Source organism: Calonectris borealis, chromosome 5, assembly GCF_964195595.1.
Source record: "Calonectris borealis chromosome 5, bCalBor7.hap1.2, whole genome shotgun sequence".
NCBI lineage: Eukaryota > Metazoa > Chordata > Aves > Procellariiformes > Procellariidae > Calonectris > Calonectris borealis.
The window spans coordinates 18,484,270-18,500,097 of record NC_134316.1 but is presented as its reverse complement, the minus strand read 5'-3'; the positions used below and the strand labels follow the sequence as shown (position 1 = coordinate 18,500,097).

At 39.9% G+C, this 15,828-nt stretch overlaps 2 protein-coding genes across 2 annotated transcripts in view; one reads left to right on the top strand and one right to left on the bottom strand.

The window, feature by feature from the left end:
* The window catches only part of NDUFB1 (NADH:ubiquinone oxidoreductase subunit B1), a 449,978-nt gene that overhangs the window by 138,936 nt on the left and 295,214 nt on the right, over positions 1-15,828 (bottom strand). The gene's annotated exons all lie outside the window — the stretch shown is intronic.
* Positions 14,403-15,828, top strand: part of SLC24A4 (solute carrier family 24 member 4) — a 33,935-nt gene continuing 32,509 nt past the window's right edge. Inside the window, exons 1-2 of the mRNA XM_075151206.1 lie at positions 14,403-14,477; positions 15,695-15,769. Coding sequence (XP_075007307.1) covers positions 15,704-15,769 — 66 coding nt within the window. The 5' untranslated portion in view covers positions 14,403-14,477; positions 15,695-15,703. The remainder of the gene's footprint in view (positions 14,478-15,694; positions 15,770-15,828) is intronic.

The following is a 15,828-nucleotide window of genomic DNA, read 5'->3' as shown; positions in this document are numbered from 1 at the left end:
CATTCATCAGCTACGTTCAGCCAGGCTGTTGAAGGGAGGTACAAACAGTATGAGGCGTTTTCATACATGTAGTCTTCCCTCTGACTGTGAAAGAGATTGGTATTACATGACACAGTGACACTATAAGTTAAGTTAATAGATTTAGTAATCCAAAAGGGCATATAAATAGCTTCTGAAATGTTAGGTCTGACTCTCTGGGCAGATGAGATATGATGATCAGATCAGCAGTTTAAAGCCATGACTCCTGCTCTGCTCTCCTTACATCAGCTGAAAGCAAATGAAGTTTGTGGTGAGGCTCTGCTGTCTTTGAGTACTCACTGTCCTAGTCTACATTTCTTGTTTTTGTGACCACGCTGCTCTTTCAGCACCCTTCTGCTCCTGCAGCCATATTTTATCAGATTTCTTACTATGATTCTGGCTCTGTTTTCTGGTGCACAACAGGAATACGAGCAACCACCTTATTTCTGCATGGCAGGTTTATTTTGCCAAACAGTTTGAGGCAAACCTAAATAGATATATGTGGAGAGAATATAAACAGAATATATATGTATATTCTGTGGATTTCTAATATATATTAGGAGGGTGGGGTTTACTCTTCAATTCATCTAAACAAGTGGTAGGAGAGCAAAACCAGTTTCTGAACCACCTGATGCAATGAGACAAGGATGATACAAGGTTATTTTAAGAAAGAAGAATAATGCAGTATCCTGTATGGGCAGGTGTGAAAGCATTCTGTATGTTTTGCAGCTGGTTATATCTTTTGTGGTCCAACGGCATTGAGTCGCACTGTAAAGTATGATGTGGGTAACGCTGGACTCTGGCCTCATTCAGACCAGACTAAAAAAGATCCCTTGAATCAGCTATTTCTAACTACATGTATTTTGCTGGGCACCATCTTGGTGTGGTGCTTCTTGAGAATATTTTAGATGGGACTCCTAGAGATTTTTTTAATTTGCTGTATATGGTCTCAGAAAGTGCTTATAATATATCTGTCTTAAATACCTGCTGCTATTTGGTATGTCATTTTCCTGATGAGTATGTCATTTTCCTATTTCTCCTCTTGTTAAGAATTTAGCACATATATTTAAGTGATTTTTTTTCCTTCCTTAGCTTTCAGACATTGATTCTTTTCCTACCATGTTCTGAGACTCTCTGTAATTCCCTGTCTTCATTTATATAGTTACCTCAGTGATATTTATAGACAGTGATTGTTTCCCATGGGTCTCAGTCTTTCTGAGACTCCAGATAAATGTACCTTTCTTGCCTCTCAAGGCCAGACAATGTAGTTTGGTGCCTGTTGAGCCAAGTCCAAATGTCCATCGGGTACAAATACATTTCTGATGTGCTGATTTGAGATTTTTCTGCTGAGGGTTACCCCATAGTCTGTTTGCATGCTGTGTAGTAAACCAGTGCAGAGTAAGCTGGAGAGAACTCTAGGTACCACTTTCATCAATTTGCTGGTCAGCCAATGACATTTGGAAATAAATTAAAATAAAATCTCCTAGCACTCTTTGAATTGTTTGCACTTCTGATGGCTGCTTTGGCATGAGAAGTGCTGTTCTCTGACTTGGTTTCAAACACTGTACGTGGATTATGACAGTGTGATGCTTGTTTTTAGAAAGCAACACTCCAGTCTTGGAGCTGGAGTATTTTTGCAGTAATGAAGAAATACCTGAGTTTAAGTGAACTAGCTGTGGTACCAGCAGCAGTGAAGCAGAAGCTCCAGCTATGTCCTATATATCCAGGCTTCCAGCTGGGCTTGTACCATATGTGCTGAAGTTTGTGTGACAGTAGTTCCCCTATTATTGGTAGCTAACCTGGCTAGATTATAGAGACATGTCTGTTGTATTAAACTATACATACTTCTAAAGTCTAAAAAACCCCTGTACCAGTCCTTCATGATTGGGCTGTGACATCACTAAATCAATGTACCTTTTTTCCCCTCTTTCTTTCCTTTTGCTAATTCCACTTCTGTGCCTTTGGCCTTGTACTCAGCTTTGTGTATGCACTGCTCAATGTGAAGATTATGTCTCTCCTTCTTTATGTGAATTGGTATGAGCTTCATTGCAACATTCATTTACAGGTACTAAATAATCATGGAATAGGATTTCACGTGGATGAAGACAGTGTGAGAAGGACTGTAAATTTGGATTGTGGAATTATTGTAATATTTATCTTTTTACCTTCCAGCAATGGACTCTCCTCCTGTATGCCTTTATTATGGATTAAGATTGCTTTTATTCTGGAATAATTACTATGCATTTAGGAAAAAAATAACTTTCCCTCCTTCAAATCTTAAGTGCTGCTTAAGATGCTGCTAAATATATGGAAGTCTCCAAATCTTTTCAGAAGCTGTTTTTTACTTACCAGACTTCATACCAAATGTAGAGGCTAGGACTGAAAAGAGATAATTCTTGAAGTACTCCAGTAGTGTTTACAGCTCCTTATTGAATTTCTAGAGTAAGGAGAAAATGCCTCAAGGGATACTGTCTGGGGAAGAATAGCAGAGAACTGTGCAAATCTGCCATTTGAAAAATTATTTATGTAGTAAATGAATCATGACATAGGAGCTGGAGGGCTAAATCTTGGTTGCCTTAGATGGGATTACTTGTGTGGAAAAGGTGAAGTAGGCTTTAGCCTATGGTATAAGAAACATGTTGGCATTATTTTATATCATCGGGCAGAAACTGCATACTGGAATGTGCATGTATTTGTGACTTTGAGCTAAAGCATATGAACTGAGAAGTAATGCTAGTAATCCTGTGTGCTCAGAAAGTGTAAGCCTGGCCCTGTAAAATTGTGATGTTTGTTTAAAAGATAAACAACAAGTCTGGGTCTCTTTTTGTTTGTCTTCTGAGTTTCGGAAGTCTTTTAGATTTTTGGGCTTGGGCCCTCTTCCACGAACGCAAAGGCTAGGAGCAGATTTTTTGTATTAAGTGAAAGCTGATGTTCTTACATAATTGCATGATTCCAGGACCACGGCTTCAGGAAAAGTAAAAATGGTTTACAGCAAGGTAATGAGATTTGGCTATACCACATGACCATGGCTCATAGGAAGAAACTGTTGTGCTTCTGTTTGTCCATAGGAAAATGAGTTTTTCAAAGCACCAAGGGGTACATGGAACAAAAAATTATCCTAAATACTCGACTCCAAAACCTGACTTCATTACAGATCCAGTGTTTTTTAACACTGTTTTATCTGAGAGCTTAATATGTGCAACTTGAAACAATTTTTCAAAATTCAGCTTCCTTCCAAAATAAAAGCAAAATTCAGAGAATTAATCAGCTGATCTCAGCTTGTGGCACTAACAGCCTGATTTTTATAAGGGCTGGGCATGGTGTCCGTGGTGAGCTGAGTTCCTTGAAAATCTTGGCTTGCCTGTGCTGAACCCTCTTGGGAATTCTGGCCCCAGAAGGGTCACCTAATGAACAGCCTTGAGGGGCTTCCTCTGCCTTATTATTGTGTCTTTGTATTTTACCTGTTCCCTCTTGATTGATGGAGCTTTTTGGACAAAGCACAAGAAAACTCACTGTTGGAAACAATCCTGAATTGGCAGGGGGTGGAATAAATGTTTGAGGAGGTCTTTTTACTGCTGTCTTCCAGTATTTTCCTTCTACATCTAGAAAGAAAAACTTCTAAGTAAAGAAAGTTCAAAAAATACCCATGCCTGACTTTATTTTATGCCTTTCTCTGTTTGGTCTCTGTAGGCCTGACTTAAAATCTGCTGTTGCTCTGCTACCTCATGCCCATTTGTTTCTAAAAACGCAGTTTATTTAATTTAATCTTAGCCTGGTAGAAGATATCATCTGTATTTTTTGTGCTGTTTCAACTTGGAGAGTAACACAATTTTCCTGTATGGTTAACATCCCTACTTGGATTGGGTATCAGAAAAACAGTAAAAATATGTACATTTTAAATACTGAGTTTCATTTCCTTTTCCATGCATTTGGGGAAAAAGAATGGTGTGTGCCAATACAGCTGCTTTTAAATGAGCCATACTGCAGCTTTTGCTGGAGGAGAAGGGATTCAAAAGCCTATTTTTATGCATTAACTGTGCTGAAGGCACAATAGCACAGTTTCATTTAATGTGCACTTCTATTCTGAAAGATAGCTGCTCTGGCAGCTCTCACGGTTGCTTGTTTCTTCCTTCTCAGTGTTTTCTACATGTAATCTGTTCAGTTTTCAAGTAACCTGGTAGCATTTTTAGCTACCAGCAGTTTGAACTTAATCTGTGGTCTGACTTTGATCAAGTCAAATTTTGCCAGTCATTTTGCAGTTTGAATGTGGTTGTCACTTCTACTGAGGATGTACCAGGCAGGAAATAGCCTCATATTCTATGTTATTTGAGGTCTATCTCCAGCAGGTACAAGGAGGTAGTAGCACCCTATTTTATTCACTGAAGAAGGCTAGGAAGAAGGAACTTGGTTGTATAGAAAAATACTTTTATAGTCAGTTTGCAAGCAGAGATGTTCATTAAACAGTATCAGTGATATTTTTTAAGGAAAACTGTTATTTCCTGCCACTCTATCTATATCCATTCTTAAATGTTTTCATATTTGCTCCGTCACTGGTAGCCAGCTTTTCTTTTTGTGTTTGAAGGGCAGTTTTGATCCCATTGTTACGTGACATCAATGGAATAATAATGCATCCCAGTTTTGAAATGGGTGACATCTGCCAAATGAGCTCTTCAGACGTTCAGAGAGGAAGGAGAATTCAACCTTGGGCCAGATTCATTTAACTGATCTGTCTTGCTTGCATATTCAAGCAGCACAGAAAAGAGATTATTCCAGCTACGAAATTCTGTAGTGTAGGGAAATCTGTCAAGGGCAACTTCTGTGGTGGTTGTTCCTTGTACACCTGCTGAAAGAGTCATTTTGGGAACAAAGGGGGAGGTAGTCGTCTACTGTGATTGTCGAGCTGTTCATTAGGCATAATACAACAACAGTATATATAAAAGCAGCTCCAATGTATATCAGTAACAAAATTGGGGAGTTATAACCCACCTTCTGTAAGAATGTCCTTCTTTTGTGCCAGATGGAGTGTGTTGTGTCAAAGAGGGTTACTAGTCCACGGTGTCTTAAAATTAGGTTACACTTTTCATAATCATTTCGGTGAAGTGCTACAGCTTGCCTGGTTGATTTTCAAAGCCCTCTGGTATTGAAACCAGACTGTCATTTTACCTGGCTATACAGCTTACTAAAAGATTTGTAGTGAAGTCCCCTTGCAGACGTCATTGACATTGCAGACATCGGAGCCTCGCCTTGGCAGCAGACTTCTGGCCTTATGGTGTGGAGGTGAGCAAACTGAGTTTATGAATGGAGAGGCAGAATAACTAGCATAAATACTTTCCATCCTTTAGTTCTGGAAGAGATTTTAAAGTTTGACTGGGAGCAAAAAACCCCTGAAACAAGACCTCATTGAGCTTGAGGTGATAATATCAACACCTCATAGAAAGCAAGTGATGTTTCATTCCCCAGCCTGTTTGCAGCTGGAAGGCTTGCCTGAGAAAAAGATAGGAATGATTCTTTTTCTGTTGGGATGAAAAATTGCCTGCCCTTTTAATAACTATTCTTTCTTATGTGAGTCACAGTATTGATAGTTAAACCCATCATTATCACTTTTCCAAAACTTTTTTCCCTACCAGCTAGTGATCTTGCCAGGGATATCGCTTTCTACCTGTATTTAAAAAGGACACAGCCAAGTTGAATCCAAAACCCTGCATAACCAGAGGGTTCCCTCCCTCCCTCTCAAATGAAACAAGAGGCTGTTGGCCGTAGAAACCATCAACTTTCAGGAAGCAAAAAATGAGGGAAAGGTGAAGGGGAGAGGGGAGGTCGAATGTATGAAGCTCAAAGTGAGAAACCAGAGGGAAATTCCATGTAGAGGACACCAGTTTTTACTGGTGACTGATGTCTCTGGTTAATTCACAGAACAATCATGAGGTAGTACAGTTTAAACCTGTTCACATTATTCCACAATGATTATTCAGTCCTGAGTGGAGGATGAACCATATTATTCCCCCTCAGCTGGGAAATGACGTGTCCAAATAAGCCACACCGGTGCTGGACCCTGCTAGTGTTTGAACTGCTTTGGCAACCTGGGCTCGGAGTAGTGTAAACACAGCTGAGGCAGTATGAGACAGTAAGTAAAAAAGGGGAGAAGGTGAAAAAAGTTTTAGTATCCTGGTTTAGGAATCTGAGGTGTAAAATAAAAGGGTTGGTCTCCTTGGGTGGGGTTCTGAAGAATACGCATCTGCTTTGTGGAAAACCAGTACCATAATCACTGAAGACGTTAGCAGAGTTCAGAAATTCTGTGACTGGTCCCTGAGACCAACAGCTTGTTTCACATAAGCACTGGAGAGCTGTCAAATGGAGGCAGATTTAGGGCACTGCACTACACTGAATTAAAATCCTTTAACGTAAGTTGTTCTCAGACTGCAATAAAACTAGGTGTTGGTAATTTCACCTCTGTTCAGCACTGATTTAGAAATGTTCATGTCCTCATTCTTAGTTAATTTGAGTGGACTTCACAGTTTGATAGCTGTACTGAAATCCTGGATTGTGGTAGAGGTATTCCAGGCAGGTTCCTGCTGTCTTCTGTGGAACTGCTACTTTGCAGTAATAAGGTTGAGGTACAGCTTACGAAGGCCATCAGGCGAGAACTATCCATATGAGAAAATAATGTGAATAACTAACTGTTGCCAGAAAGAAAAGAAAACTCATCATGAGGTTCTTGATCTCTAGTTCTTTAAAGGCAGTTTCTAGACACTATATGAGCTGGAGGTCAGGGAGAAAAAAAAATCCATGACCCCAAACCTTGGGGTCCTTTTAGAGTTATCTTCAGGACATTTAAAACCATTAGCACAAGGCCCGGTTACACATGAAATGATGCACTCTGATATGCTGATGCATCCCCATGTTGCAGTACTTGTGCCTCCATGTGTCATCACTGACTCCCTTGGGAGTCGAGGAGGTGAGATTTCATCATGCCTTTCAATTCTCTTTTGGCAGATAATTGTTAATGTATTTTTTATTTGATTGTTTGACATTGCCTTAATGAGTGCAGATGCTTTTCTTTTTTATAAAAGAGAAGAGAAATGAAATGTAAGTCCAGGGTTTAATAAGGTATTAATGTTATTTTTTATTGTAGCTAATCCAGTCTTGTATAGATATTTTCATAATTTCATACTGATGGAAGGAGACTTTTGAAGGCTATTTCATTGATACATCATCCTTTACACATATATTAAATGTATTTAATAGTTTAGAGTTGAGTCAGTTATTTGCTTCATAAGCTACCACTTACCATTGCACAGATAATCACATTTGGCAGTCCTCTTTTGGTTGAGCAATGCAAATGGAGTTAATATACCAGAGAGATAAAATTTGCTCATAATTCTACTGTTTGTGAGGTGAGGGCTATGGAGGAGGAGGCTTACTGTGCCTCCTGCCGTATGGTACTTTGCCTGGAAATAGAAAGCTTGATCTTTGGCATCACACGGTGTTACACTGATGCACAAATGTCTCTCAAAGAAGTTGGGTGGTATTTTATATCATTTCATTGCATTTCATTCGGATGCTCTGTTGCTGTCCATGTGGTTTAATCCATGAAACCAGTTTACTAAAGAGTTATTTCTAAGGGAATCTCCTTGCAGAATTTTTCAAGTAAATGTGTGTGTTTCTTTGAATTGCCCATTCCTAATTTGCTTTAACACTGGTGCCTATATTAGTATCTAGCAGAAGCTGAACTGAGTATTTGAGGGAAAATCCACGTCATCCTGCTGCAGAAAACTGGAAGCAGCTGTCTAATGGGAATTGGAGCTTAAAGCTTGGTAATTCTTATTTTTTCTGGGTGGCGCCTAGGGTTATCAGTGAATTGTTCTTTTTTTCTTCTTTGGTCCTTGTAAGATTTTTAAGTTACCAGCTTTCATGTATGAAAGTACTTGCTGAGCGTACCATTTTTCTCCACTGACAATTCAGAGTTAAGGGCATGTTAGCTTGTGGTGTTAGAAAGGGTTATTTTAAAATTTGAAATTTATGTGATTTTTTTTTTCATTAATTTAGGCTTTTTGTAATTGTGTAAAAAATACAGCTTTAATGTACTAGGGCACATTTATGATTTTCTAATGACTGTTAAAATTTATTACATCTAATTTGGGAAGTAATGTTAAAAAGGAGGACTTTCACATGACACATTTTATATATGAGTAAACTATTTTCACTGTGATAATATGAGCTTCGGGTTGAGTTTGTTTCCACTGTTAACACTGGAATACATGACTGAAACAAGTCAATACTTTTGTATGAGCAAAAGCAACCCTGCTCTTTTTTCCTCAAGTACACAACTGCTGTCACAACACTGACAGTGCACAGGTTATGCAAGAGGATCAGATGAGTGTATTATGCCATTCCCCAAGACTACCTACATGTCTTATTTGGCTGTACTGAGCTCACCACAGTGACTTCTGAGACTGTCACCACTTCAGCACCTGAGCTAATATGTGAAATGTGACAGGGGACTGATCCTCTTGATATCAATGGTAAAGAGAATATGGGAGGAATTTCTTCCATTGCTATCAGGATGCTTTCAAAGTGGCGAACCTTCTTTCTCTAAAGATATCCCCAGTGCACTGATTTGGAAGAACAGTATGGGCCAAAGCCACAAATGTTTTGAAAGCAAGGGTGATTCTAAGACATGCTTATCCCATTCATTGCAACTCAGCTCATAGAGGACCCCTGCATTCAGGGAGATGCGGTTGGTAGAAGTCATGATTTTCTGGCTTTCACTCAAATCTTCTAACAGATTATATGAGTATAGAATTATAAATTAGTGCAAGTTGCAGTACTGTGAAGGCTGTTGCAAGTTCAACTCTTAGTGCACAAACTGTTGACATTTTACTGCTGACACCAGGTAACGATGCATGCATTTGCTTGACAGGTATAAAGCTCATTTCTGCACACAGTGAGGAGTTTGTTTCCTGTCACTGAGGCACAAATATATGTGCGTGAATGCAACACCAGGCCTTAGGAAGATGAGGCTCTGCAATGTGGGAAGGGTAGTGCACATAAGCAGAAATACACTAAGTGCAGAGGTTCCTAAAGCTGCTTGCAGCAGCTGCTTAAGCAAATGACACAAATTTGAAATATTCAAGCTGGCTTGTGAATATGATTATAGAGGGCGTAAAAGTGGAAGTATATAATTCTGCCTTCCGTCTGTCCTTCTTCCCCTTATATCTCTGCCTTGGATGAGTCTAATGATCAACAACCCCCAAATGCCAGGGCAAAGGGATAGGTATTGCAATCTATAGATGTAACGTGTCCTGAAGGGACAGAGGAACAAGGGCAGAGGAACAAAATGCAGGCATTAAAAGGAGAAGTCGGTTTCTGTGCACATCATTTGCCTAACCCCCTCCCTGCAAAGGCAGAGTGGAGCCAATTGCGTGTGTCCTTTCAAAGAGGTACAGCTCCCTTCTCCCTATGAGGAGAAATTAAAGAGTTATAACAGGCTTGAACGCTTAGCAGGTATTAAGAGTCAGCATGTTTGTTGCCTCTGTGAGTAAATCAACTGCTGATAAGGTGAAGAAATCACATGTCAAGGCGGGTTATAAAACCACAGATCCACGTGGTTGTTGAGATGTTCTGTCAGGCTTAGGAGATTTTGAAACTTAACTTCATTGGCAGACTGCCTGTCACAGTATGGATAGGGCATGTGGGAACAATGCTCTGATGGTACCCAGAGGTAATCCGGTAACAGCCTATGTCCGGGCAGGTGTCACTGGCATGCCAGGGTTACCCCGGCTGCTGCATACCAAATCTTCACTCCAGAGCCACGCAGACATCTTAAGCTGTGCAGCTGCTATTATTTTCTGTTCTGAGGCATGCTGTTTGCATGCCTTGTGTAGGTCTTTAGCCACAGACAGCTCAGCCAGAGCTTTTTATCAAAGGTGAATCATCCTTTCTGTCATGGCATAATCAAGGATTTTTTGTTTCCATCACTCAGAGAAAAAAATAGCGTCCCCTCCAAGTCGTGGCTGGATAAGCTGCTTTTGCTTCCCTACTCATTTCATGATTGGGGAGAAGGAACAAGCTGCAGAATGGTGACAGTTCCAATATAGACTTGGCTTTCTTGGTGCCTTCCCTTCCCCCTCAATAAGTCTGTGTTTGAAAAGATGAGCTCCAGGAGCCATGGGATTGCAACAGTACCAGCAGGATAAATATTTCTGTATTTCTAGCTGATTTTAAGATGATTGGTGTATGTTCCCCTCCTTTTTTTGGCAAAGGTTAGCCCCATTAGATGTACTGCTCTTCATTTCATCTCCTTCTCCCATCTGGTCTGTCTCTTTTCAGTAGAAACCGAGGAGATGTAGCTCCCACTCGGGCTGCCAGATAGCTCTGTCTCCCATACATGAGAAAATATCTCTCTGTGAAGTAGGATGGTGCCCTGCTGTGCACACACATCAGATTGTACTGTAAGGGCAGACTGTGCTCTCTCAAACTCCGTGATAAAATCATATTCCCTCTGTCAGCTCATACAGATGAGGGAATACCACTGCCCCCCTCAGTTAAGTGACCTTGATTCCCAGACCTAAGCTAGGAGCCAAGGGAATCTAAACAGCCTTTTCCTGAGCAACCAGGTTATCACAGCAGTAGGTAAGAAAAACAAATCTTTGTTTAAAATACTAAAACCATAATACAGCGAGTAAAGAAAGAACAGTGCATGTAGATAAGGGAAAGGCAGTGGATGTGGTCTACCTGGACTTCAGTAAAGCCTTTGACACTGTCTCCCACAGCATTCTCCTAGAGAAGCTGGCGGCTCACGGCCTAGACAGGTGCACTCTTCGCTGGGTAAAAAACTGGCTGGACGGCCGAGCCCAGAGAGTTGTGGTGAACGGAGTTAAATCCAGTTGGCGGCCGGTCACGAGCGGTGTTCCCCAGGGCTCAGTACTGGGGCCGGTCCTGTTCAATATCTTTATCAATGATCTGGATGAGGGGATCGAGTGCTCCCTCAGTAAGTTTGCAGATGACACCAAGCTGGGCGGGAGTGTTGATCTGCTGGAGGGTAGGAAGGCTCTGCAGAGGGACCTGGACAGGCTGGATCGATGGGCCGAGGCCAACTGTATGAGGTTCAACAAGGCCAAGTGCCGGGTCCTGCACTTCGGCCACAACAACCCCAGGCAACGCTACAGGCTTGGGGAAGAGTGGCTGGAAAGCTGCCCGGAGGAAAAGGACCTGGGGGTACTGGTTGACAGCCGGCTGAACACGAGCCGGCAGTGTGCTCAGGTGGCCAAGAAGGCCAACGGCATCCTGGCCTGTATCAGAAATAGTGTGGCCAGCAGGAGCAGGGAGGTGATCATGCCCCTGTACTCGGCACTGGTGAGGCCGCACCTCGAATCCTGTGTTCAGTTTTGGGGCCCTCACTACAAGAAAGACATGGAGGTGCTGGAGCGTGTCCAGAGAAGGGCAACGAAGCTGGTGAAGGGCCTGGAGCACAAGTCTTATGAGGAGCGGCTGAGGGAACTGGGACTGTTTAGCCTGGAGAAGAGGAGGCTGAGGGGAGACCTTATGGCTCTCTACAACTACCTGAAAGGAGGTTGTAGTGAGGTGGGTGTTGGTCTCTTCTGCCACGTAACTGGTGATAGGACGAGGGGAAATGGCCTCAAGTTGCACCAAGGGAGGTTTAGATTGGATATTAGGAAAAATTTCTTCACCGAAAGAGTGGTCAGGCCTTGGAACAGGCTGCCCAGGGAAGTGGTTGAGATACCATCCCTGGAAGTATTTAAAAGACGTGTAGATGAGGTGCTTAGGGACATGGTGTAGTGGGCACGGTGGTGTTGAGTTGATGGTTGGACTCCATGATCTTAGAGGTTTTTTCCAACCTTAATGATTCTATGATTCTATGATTCTATAAAGTATACAGAATTTATAGATGACAATTATACAAAACCTATGATTATCTGGATAATAAAGCCATAAAGATAGCAAGTGTTCATACTGAAAAACTCCAAACTTTACCTTGGAACTCACTGGCAAGTGGCCATTTCATTAAGGAAGAAGTCGTACTTACCAAGCTCCAGAGCCTTGCTTCATTTCTCTGGATTTTAAATAAGATTTTGTAGTGTCTCTATGTGAGAACAATTGCATGCCATGAGTTCTGTGTAGATGTCATGGTTTAAACCCAGACAGCACTAAGCACCACATAGCCGCTCGCCCACTCCCCGCCGGTGGGCTGGGGGAGAAAATCGGAAGGCTGCTTATGGTCTTTACGCACTGAAGTACCCCGCATACGCTTGAATGGTATTCCATAATTCAGTGAATGATTGGGTATTGTTGTGCTCATGCATTTGTGTGTTTATATCCACTATCGCTTTCAGTTTTTCCTGGTGATTACAGGAGGAGGACCAGGAATAGAACATTTAACTAGGAGTAGGAAATCACATTCAGGAGTACCTAAGAAAAATTTATTATAGATTTATATAATTTTTGTTGTCTGAGATTTAAACAAAAAGATGCACCTATACCTTGGGAAAGCTGTATTCAACATATCAAGTGCTGATACTGGTTCCAGTCAGAATACAACAATAAGAACAGGTCTAATTAAAAAGCCTAATGAAAAGCAGTAAAGGAATTGCAGTCTGTCATTGTTGATGAACTTTTATTTTATGCTAAATATTTTATAGACCATTAGTAGTTTTAAACAAAACTATAGTGGCTTTCAAATATTAGGTTGGAGGATTTAGAGAGATTTCATAAAATGGTAACTTTGACTTTTGGAAGGAAGATATGATTTATGTATAGGTTTTAAACACTGCCTGCTGCCAGTATATTAATTAAAAAATAACACATTTATGGTAGTGGGCACTAAGGAGAAAACAGAGCTATGGGATCTTCAACTTTGCATGGAGACACTGTTTAAGTCTTTATCAAGCTAGACGTATGCAACATATATAGGTGTGTGTTGTACAGATGAGAAGAGGCATTTTTGTATTTGTATAAAACTCAAAGATTGCGGACATGAGAAGTCATTCAGGTCTTTGAAACTAGATTATTCTCTCACTGCAGCTAAGATTTTCAAGTGTGTTTGGTGATTACAAGTAAGTCAAATTTAAGATACTCTAAAAAGCGTAATCTTCAAATAGTTACAGTGCAACATATCCTGAAAATTAGGCTGGTTTAGTGTGTTTGAAGTTTAGTAGCTAAAAGCATCAACCACACCTCAAATTCTTGGTTTCTATGCTCCTGGTTATTGTTTGCAGAATTATATTGAGAAATTGAGAAAATACGCTGTTGAAATTGAAAATGGAACACCATAAATATCATAAATTGTGCTCTTAAGCATTTCTTTAAACTGACAGACTTGAAATATGGGGAAGATGATCATATATTCCCTCTGTTTCCTTCCCGAGTTTCAGTATATTATAGTAAGTTCTTAAGAACCTTCTGGAGCTTATCTTGTTGTCAGCCTACATCTACAACTGCTTGCGGAAAGGAACATCTCTTTCTGAATAATAATTTAATGACTTCAGTGCATTTGGATTCTAGTGGCTGAAATAATTTTCACCTTTAAACTTCCCAGACTGCTGTTGAGGCACTGTAGATCTCTATCCCTGCCTGTCTTGTCAGTCTGGATGGTTTTTATCTCATATATTTCTTCAGGCCTTTGACTTAGTTGCTGTCTTTGTCTCCACCATCTGGAATCTTTTTTTCACTCTGTTGCCTCTGTGTGGAACATAGATCTTTTAACTGAACTCCTCACAACTTCACTGTCACTTGGAAATAATCTCAAAACTCATATCTTTGCACATTTCTATTGTCCACTTACCATTTCTGTTTCATTCCTTCCTTCACCATATTTAGATAGTAGACTTTCTGGAGAAAGTACTTGGAATCACTTTACTCTTTGTGAAACAATTTGCAAGACTGTGGAGTCCTATAAAAGTTTTTAGTTAAGAACCTGATGGAAGTTTACCACCATTGTGTAATTTTTCGGGCAAGGCACACTTAAAGCCAGGAACGTTATTTCAGGATGAATTTTTGTGCCTGTGCATATCACTTCGGAAGTATATTTAGAGGAAACACAGAGGACATGCTAGTAAAAATAAGGCATTAAAAATCTGAAACTCTTAGTACAGTGGAGCTTGGTTTAAGTCACTGGAATAATGATAATTAATAACACTGTATTACTAAGTATCAGTTCTCTGTTTTTTCTACAGAGCAGAAAAGAGATTCTGAGGTGGCAAGCTATAATGTAATAAACTGGAAGATACAGTTATGTGACATATATACACAGATATATGACATGTTTGGTCATATATTTCTAGAGATGCATCCTTATTTTTCAGTCTTTCATTTATAGATGCTGTAAAATTTAAAAAAAAAAAAAAAAGTATTTTTCTCTTTCAGCCATTAATGAATTTCCTGAAGATGTATTTACAAATAAAGAACGGCAGCAAGGAGCAGTTCTGCTTCATATCATTGCCGTAAGTTTTCCTCTACTATGCTTCATTTTTGTTTTCTTTTTATTTGTCTTGTAAGATGTTAATCATCCTAGTGGCCTTACTAAATAGAGCTCTGTATATATCAACATGTTTCTAATACTTTGATTTCAGTGTTTCTAATATGTCTATATAGGTGCAAACGCTCGAAAGGTAACATGTTAGGGACATGGTTTAGTGGTGGACTTGGTAGTGTTAAGTTAACGATTCAACTCGATGATCTTAAGGGTCTTTTCTAACCTAAATGATTCTATGATTCTATGATTTATTTAAGAAAATGATGCAAGTCTAAAGTTGCAGTGCCTACGCATTCATCCTCTTGGAGATAAAATCCTGGCCACATGGATCACAGAGGGATTTCTTCCACTGACTTGTATTTGTTTGTATTTCATCTTGTATGAACAGGGTTTGGGATTCCTTTGTTGATGACATCAAGCATTATGTGGAAGATTCTTGATTCTCTTTCTTTCCTATTGTGCCTCTATGCAAAAGATGCAATTGTAATTAAAAAAAAAAATCTCTGAAGAAATACATGAAATGTCATGTGGAGTTTTATATTTTATTGTAGAAAACAACACAACAAGTAAGGCCTGCGGGCTCCAGTTTTCCATTCCCAGCTCAGGGAAAGTAAAGTAAAAAGGAGTTGTGTTTGATGGACAGCAGCAGGATTAGGCCCACTGCATAAGCACAGCACATAAAGCCACATAAATGTGACAGAGGGAGAATCACATGTATGCAGGAAACCAGAATCATTCCTGAGAGGTTTGGTGCAGTGAGCCATGGCCAGGGTCCGCTTATTTCCAGGTGTGATTATTTCCTGAGTATTGTTAATCAGAGTGTTATTTTCTATTTAATTACTTGGTCTGATAATTAATTGAAAATATAGATGATGACTATGTAACTTTGTAAACCTTGCCCATTACTTTCCTTTATATGAAGTCTGTTGTGGCACTCTATTCTATCAAACTGTGGTACCTTTCATATTCTACGGTCTGGCAAACATTCTTGTCCTAAACTTAATCTTACATTCAAGAATCTGATTTTATGCCATAAGTTGATCAGCAGAAAAATTTTTACTTGGAATGGAATAAAAAATGAAGCTACATATTTCTGCTAGTCTGAATAAATATAGCATTGCCTTCTTTCCTCTTTTCATGTACAGGAAAAATCTGAAGTATTTCCTGAATTTATTTTCTTTACAGGCTCTTTATATGTTCTATGCTTTGGCTATAGTATGTGATGACTTCTTTGTTCCATCCTTAGAGAAAATTTGTGAGGTATGTTAAAGAATTTTATTTCTTTTTTGGAAATTAATTTAGAGAATATTATAGAATCA